Genomic DNA, 7,394 nt, shown 5'->3' on the forward strand with positions numbered 1-7,394 from the left:
CATTTTTGATGGGTATCTGAAAGTTAATTTTACTGTGATGCTGACGACTGCTGTGCCAATAAATATTGAAATGAAGCAGCCTACTGCTCGGTGCGTCACCTTTGCATTGTGGGAAATGTAGTATTGGTGCGTGTAAAAGATCTGCGGGCTGCCGGCTTGCTGCGGGCCGGTTCTAATAATAAATCAAGATCATCCCAGGGGCCGTAAAAAACCTTCTTGCGGGCCGGATGTGGCCCGCGGGCCTTGACTCTGACATATGTGGTCTACAGTATATCAACAAACTTCCTGGCTCTGTTACACACGTGCACACACACACACACACACACACACACACACACACACACACACACACATACATAGGATGCTCCTCAGAGGAGGAAGGGAAGGACCATCCTCAGTGAATTTCATAAAAATAGTCAAACATTTAAAGTGATCCTTTTTAGATAAAACTGTACAAAATATATTCACATGTCACCAAATAATTTATTAAAACACTGTTTCGCAATGAAGGTCTACAGCAGCCTCAACAGCACACTGTAGGGTAGCACCATGGTGTAGCCTGAGGACAGCTAACTTCCGTCCTCCTCTGGGTACATTGACTTCAATACAAAACCTAGGAGGCTCATGGTTCTCACCCCCTTCCATAGACTTACACAGTAATTATGACTACTTCCAGAGGACATACTCCAACCTATCAGAGCTCTTGCAGCATGAACTGACATGTTGTCCACCCAATCAAAGGCTCAGAGAATTAATCTAGTACTGAAAGCATAAGCTACAGCTAGCTAGCACTGTAGTACATACAATGTGGTGAGTAGTTGACTCAAAGAGAGAGAAAGGCAATAGTTTAACAGTTTTGAACAAATGAATTTCCTTCAAAATTAAGGAGAAGCAAGAGAAGGAGAAAGAGAGAGTGAGAGCTATTTAGTTGTATACATTTTTTCACTTTCACTTAGCTAGCGAATATAGCTAGCTAGTTTAGCACACTCAAACAGAGAGGGATGCTATGTTAGCTAGCTGACTATGGCTATCCAACACTGGAATTCTTCCAAGTCAAGGTATGCTTTTGGTTTTAATAATTATTGCCACCGGGGCCCGCTGGTGTAACTGCTAAACTGCTTGCTGCTGACTGTACACTATACTACATGATTGTAGCGGGTTTACTAACGTGTTAGTTCTAGTAGCTATGTTGACTATGAGGTTAGCTAATATGGTGACAGCGATGTAGGCTGTGTGTAGCAGTTATGATATAAAGGTTTGGTTTGGAAAGTTATTTTTGCCTCGTCACAGACAGCTGATGTGTTGTGCACTGAAGTCCACAAACGAAGGGAAAAAGTGAGGTGGAGAGCGCGTAGATGCGAGAAGTAATTATACAACAAAGGGATCATGCTGTTGTATGTGGCTGCTATGAAAGTGAAGCAAACGTAACAAAATGGTGATAAACATACTTGAATTTGTCCGATAGAAACACGTTTGCAACTGTTTGGACTAATGATTACACCCTAGATCAGCTAGATGCAGGCAATAATGTGCAAGGTGGTATTGAATGTGTCACTATCTTTCACCTTGATTACTCAAATATCTCTCGACCTGTAAACCTGCGTTGTAAACTTTCATTCATAGGCTATGTTGTAGCAACCTCATGATGGGTATAGGGAAAGTTTGAGTATCATGTAGTAGCCTAAACCTATCGATGTTTCATTGAGCTGGGTGAATGGAATATGAATGACAGTCATCCAATATGCTGTAATAGAAATAAGGCTATGCTCATAAAATCAATTATTGTCCTCATCTTAAATGTCACAACTGTCACTGATAGACATACTACACACATTTCGCTAATTATCGTTCCCAGGCAGGGAACGAGAGGGAGACATGAGAGAACAGTGACTACGGGGCGGGCAGCATTAGCACATATGGCTAGCTAATGGTGTTTACATTAGAAAGACTCTCAGAAAGGCTGTACTTTCCTCTCCTCCGCTCAACTGGTGTTTGTGTGTGTGTGTGCTTATGTACTTTCCTCTCCTCCGCTCAACTGGTGTTTGTGTGTGTGTGTGTGTGTGTGCTTATGTACTTTCCTCTCCTCCGCTCAACTGGTGTTTGTGTGTGTGTGTGCTCTCATGTACTTTCCTTTCTTCAGCTCTAGTGGAGTGTGACAGCTAAATGGGAAGGTGTCGGACCAGAAGCAATAGGATTTAACTAATGGACACTGCTGTTGGAGAGGAGAGGAGAGGAGAGTGCACTGCATGCTGTCTTTATCTGTAACACTGGTATCTGTGTTACAGTAACACACTAATTATTTAGCTGTCATCTCTGACCATTTGTCTTTAAGTTATACAGGGTTCATATGATCACAGACTTTTAAAATGGTGTTTTCCAGGCCTTGAATTTTTTTTGAAAATTATGAAATCCCCAAAGTTTTGGAAAAGTCATGGAAATGCATTTAATAATTTCAGTTAATGTAATTTATTTAGGCAAAGTTTAAAAATATTTTGAGTCAATCAAGATATCAGACATGATCGGAATGACACTTTAGCGTATCGGTGCACATCACCTGTAAGTGTGAGACGAGTGGGCCGTTGCTCAAGGATAGATGAGATACAGTCGACATTGCAGCAGCAGGTAGGCCTCTCCTATAAAATATGATTGAGAACAAACTAATAACTAGGTAGCCAATTCCATATATTGTACCCTCTAGTTAACTGTTTAGCTATTATTAGCATGTATTCATGTTTTCATCATGTCCCCAAAAACTTTCTCCCGAAACTCACAAATAAGGACATACAAAGTTTAATTACTTTTTTCAACGATTCATCTGATTTATATAAACAATTATTTTTGACGAAACGAACGATTCACTTCACAATTGAATTAGTTGGGATTCAGTTCAATCGTGATTAATCGAATCATATGAATCGCAAACACTAATTTTAGGAAAAAAGATTAGATGTAGCCTTTCTTTTGCATTATGTGGCTTCAAAACTTGTTTTGTAGATACTTTCAGTTGAGTTGGGCATCCAACGTAATGGACATTGCAACTCGATAGATACTAGTCAGCCTGCAAAGTATACACTTCTAAGGTAGTTAAGTACTTTTTTTTAAACGACAACTATAAAGGGTACATTTCCTGAATAATGTTTGTGGGTTTGCTTCTACAGAATAAAAACATTTGGAGACTACCATAGCCATTTGATCTTTGAAATATTGAAGAGCGAAAGATTTCAAAAGGCATAAAATGTATTAGGTCACAATGTTTTACATCAATAGTGATCAACCATCTTCAAGGGGAGCTCATGTGTATGCAGGCTTTTATTCCAGTCCCCCTCTAACAAACCACGTTTTAGAAATGCGCTGCTCAATCGGACCTTGATATACTGACTCTGAGTTTCATCAGGGCTTGATCAAAAGCCGGCATACCCATGTACTGTAGCTCTCCAGGCTGAGGGTTGACCATACGTGTTTTATACAGATGTCTAACATCTTTGTACTTTGTGGGGGTTAAAGTGCCTTGCAGAACGACAGGAGATGTGTACATGGGATGAGAGTGTCGAATTTATACGTACATAGAGACGCCGCCATTTGTTGTTCATGGAAATTTGGTGAAAAGTCATGTAATTCCAACTGTGAAAATGTGTATGAACCCTGCTTATAGGAAGAGCCTTAGAGATGAATGAAATCTGAGGGAGAGCCTAGAAAACCTACAGTAATTTTATACGGAGTTAGTGAGGGTGAAGAAAAGGTGTTGTTGTAGCTCAATCCCTTGGTCTGATCAACTGGTTGGTCCCCTGTGTTAGTTCATAATAGCTAGGCTAACTTAGAAATAGATATTATAGTAATTTTCATAACTTGGCAAGTCAGATAAGAACAAATTCTTAATTTACAATGACGGCCTACCCTGTTGACACTGGGCCAATTGTGCGCCGCCCTATGGGACTCCCAATCACAAATGGATGTGATACAGCCTGGATTCAAACCAGGGACTGTAGTGATGCCTCTTGTACTGAGATGCAGTGCATTAGACCGCTGCACCACTCGGGAGCCCAATGGAATATAGTAGTTCTGGGAGAACTAACTATTAGTTGCTAAAGGCAACTTGATACATACAGTGCCTTGCGAAAGTATTCGGCCCCCTTGAACTTTGCGACCTTTTGCCACATTTCAGGCTTCAAACATAAAGACATAAAACTGTATTTTTTTGTGAAGAATCAACAACAAGTGGGACACAATCATGAAGTGGAACGACATTTATTGGATATTTCAAACATTTTTAACAAATCAAAAACTGAAAAATTGGGCGTGCAAAATTATTCAGCCCCCTTAAGTTAATACTTTGTAGCGCCACCTTTTGCTGCGATTACAGCTGTAAGTCGCTTGGGGTATGTCTCTATCAGTTTTGCACATCGAGAGACTGAATTTGTTTCCCATTCCTCCTTGCAAAACAGCTCGAGCTCAGTGAGGTTGGATGGAGAGCATTTGTGAACAGCAGTTTTCAGTTCTTTCCACAGATTCTCGATTGGATTTAGGTCTGGACTTTGACTTGGCCATTCTAACACCTGGATATGTTTATTTTTGAACCATTCCATTGTAGATTTTGCTTTATGTTTTGGATCATTGTCTTGTTGGAAGACAAATCTCCGTCCCAGTCTCAGGTCTTTTGCAGACTCCATCAGGTTTTCTTCCAGAATGGTCCTGTATTTGGCTCCATCCATCTTCCCATCCATTTTAACCATCTTCCCTGTCCCTGCTGAAGAAAAGCAGGCCCAAACCATGATGCTGCCACCACCATGTTTGACAGTGGGGATGGTGTGTTCAGCTGTGTTGCTTTTACGCCAAACATAACGTTTTGCATTGTTGCCAAAAAGTTAAATTTTGGTTTCATCTGACCAGAGCACCTTCTTCCACATGTTTGGTGTGTCTCCCAGGTGGCTTGTGGCAAACTTTAAACAACACTTTTTATGGATATCTTTAAGAAATGGCTTTCTTCTTGCCACTCTTCCATAAAGGCCAGATTTGTGCAATATACGACTGATTGTTGTCCTATGGACAGAGTCTCCCACCTCAGCTGTAGATCTCTGCAGTTCATCCAGAGTGATCATGGGCCTCTTGGCTGCATCTCTGATCAGTCTTCTCCTTGTATGAGCTGAAAGTTTAGAGGGACGGCCAGGTCTTGGTAGATTTTCAGTGGTCTGATACTCCTTCCATTTCAATATTATCGCTTGCACAGTGCTCCTTGGGATGTTTAAAGCTTGGGAAATCTTTTTGTATCCAAATCCGGCTTTAAACTTCTTCACAACAGTATCTCGGACCTGCCTGGTGTGTTCCTTGTTTTTCATGCTCTCTGCGCTTTTAACGGACCTCTGAGACTATCACAGTGCAGGTGCATTTATACGGAGACTTGATTACACACAGGTGGATTGTATTTATCATCATTAGTCATTTAGGTCAACATTGGATCATTCAGAGATCCTCACTGAACTTCCGGAGAGAGTTTGCTGCACTGAAAGTAAAGGGGCTGAATAATTTTGCACGCCCAATTTTTCAGTTTTTGATTTGTTAAAAAAGTTTGAAGTATCCAATAAATGTCGTTCCACTTCATGATTGTGCCCCACTTGTTGTTGATTCTTCACAAAAAAATACAGTTTTATATCTTTATGTTTGAAGCCTGAAATGTGGCAAAAGGTCGCAAAGTTCAAGGGGGCCGAATACTTTCGCAAGGCACTGTAAATACATGTCATTCATTCATTGAGTTTTGGTCCCCTTGGTCTGGTCAGTACCCTGCATTACTACTTTGTGAGAATGTGCTTTTCTGTTATCAGGTCCCATGAGACCGTGTGTGTGTGTGTGTGTGGTCACATGCTACTTTGTGTATTGTGTGTTTGCGGCTGGCCGCATGTGATCAGGAGTGAGAAGGAGGTGTTATACTGTACCGCTGGCCTCTTTCTTCACATCTCTATCACTTTCTCACCTCCGTCTCTCTCTCTCTACTCTCTCTACTCTCGCTCTCAATTCAATTGAAAGGAGCTTTATTGGCATGTGAAACATTATGTTTGCATTGCCAAAGCAAGCGAAAATAAACAATAGCCACAAGTCAGAAGAAACAAAAAAACAACAAACAATAAAACAGGAACAGTAAACATTCATGAAGGTTTGAAATGGATAAAGACATTTCAGATATAGTGTTTTTAACAAGGTGCAGATAGTTGTAGTATGAATAGTAGGGGAAGATAAGTAAACAGATACATGATGTTTGTTGTGTTTACAATGTTTGTGCTCCACTGGTTGCCCTATTTTGTTTCTCTCTCTCTCTGGTTCTCCTCTTGCTTTCCTTCATTCTTTCTCTCAGCCTTTCTCTACAGTATCTCTTTCACTTTAAAGAAAGGATAGAAGGAGTAATGTGTAACCTGACTCACTACTATTTCAATGACTGGCTACTGCTGCCCCCTTCTGGCCAAACTGAGACACAGCAAAACTAGAGGCCAGAATAGAGAGAGGGCTTTTCAACTGATATCTAGCATCATATGTGATTGTGTTTCTATGTGACCAGTTCAGTGTTTTCAGTATGTGACTTCAATGTTCAATGCTCATTGAGACAATGAAAATCCATACTATACTAATAACTGCATCTTTCTTTCTTCGCAGGTGGATAATGCTAAGATCCTCCACTATGTGGGGGCAGGGGTAGCGTTCCCCACCAGTATGCTGTTTGTGTGTCTGCAGTCGGCTCTAACCTACAGGCTGGCCAAGACTCAGGGAGAATACAGCCTGGCTCACCTACGACTGGGCATGACACTACTGGCCTTCATCACGTTGGTGCTTAATATCCTGCAAAATATATTGAACCGTACTCAATAAGATCTGTGTTATCTTCACAACCAATGCCCTGCATAGACTAGCATCCTGTCCAGGGGGAGATAGACTCCCACTCTTATGAGCCGCTCTGGCTCGCACAAGCAAAGGCTACTACAGATGTAGGATCTTAATTTGATCACCCTGTTGCAGGAGACCTTTCCTGCAATGCAGAAAATGTGTATTTGAGGCTTAAAATTATTCTGAAGTTTGTCATTTCCACTTGATTCAGACTGAATTTTCACTTATGAAAAATGTATCAACCCCTACAAAAATGTCCATTAATTATATAATAATTCACATTTCCTGTTGCAACTGGCTCAAATTAAGATCCTACATCTGTACCTCCTCTTTCAGAGAGGAGGGAGGGAGGAGTAAGGGAAGATGGAGAAAGAGAGGTGTTGTTGAAATCGAGGGGGAATGGGGGAGAGAAGAGCAGGGAAATGGGAAGAATATCTCCAGTAGTGCATAGGGGCTAGGGGTTGATTTGGGACATGGCCATCCTCTTCTCATGGCAGTCAGTCTTTATGCCAGTCTGTTAGTTGGTC

General features: G+C 41.2%; 1 protein-coding gene across 2 annotated transcripts in view; it reads left to right on the forward strand.

Moving 5' to 3' along the window:
* Window positions 1-7,394, forward strand: part of LOC139381979 (transmembrane protein 150A-like) — an 86,774-nt gene that overhangs the window by 75,031 nt on the left and 4,349 nt on the right. The window contains exon 7 of one of the 2 annotated variants that reach the window (XM_071125878.1): window positions 6,640-6,817. In XM_071125878.1, the coding sequence (XP_070981979.1) occupies window positions 6,640-6,817 (178 nt within the window). Of the gene's footprint in view, window positions 1-6,639; window positions 6,818-7,394 lie in introns of those variants that run through there. The other variant, XM_071125877.1, reaches the window with a different exon arrangement.

The sequence above is a fragment of the Oncorhynchus clarkii genome, chromosome 23, assembly GCF_045791955.1.
Source record: "Oncorhynchus clarkii lewisi isolate Uvic-CL-2024 chromosome 23, UVic_Ocla_1.0, whole genome shotgun sequence".
NCBI classification, from domain to species: Eukaryota; Metazoa; Chordata; class Actinopteri; order Salmoniformes; family Salmonidae; genus Oncorhynchus; species Oncorhynchus clarkii.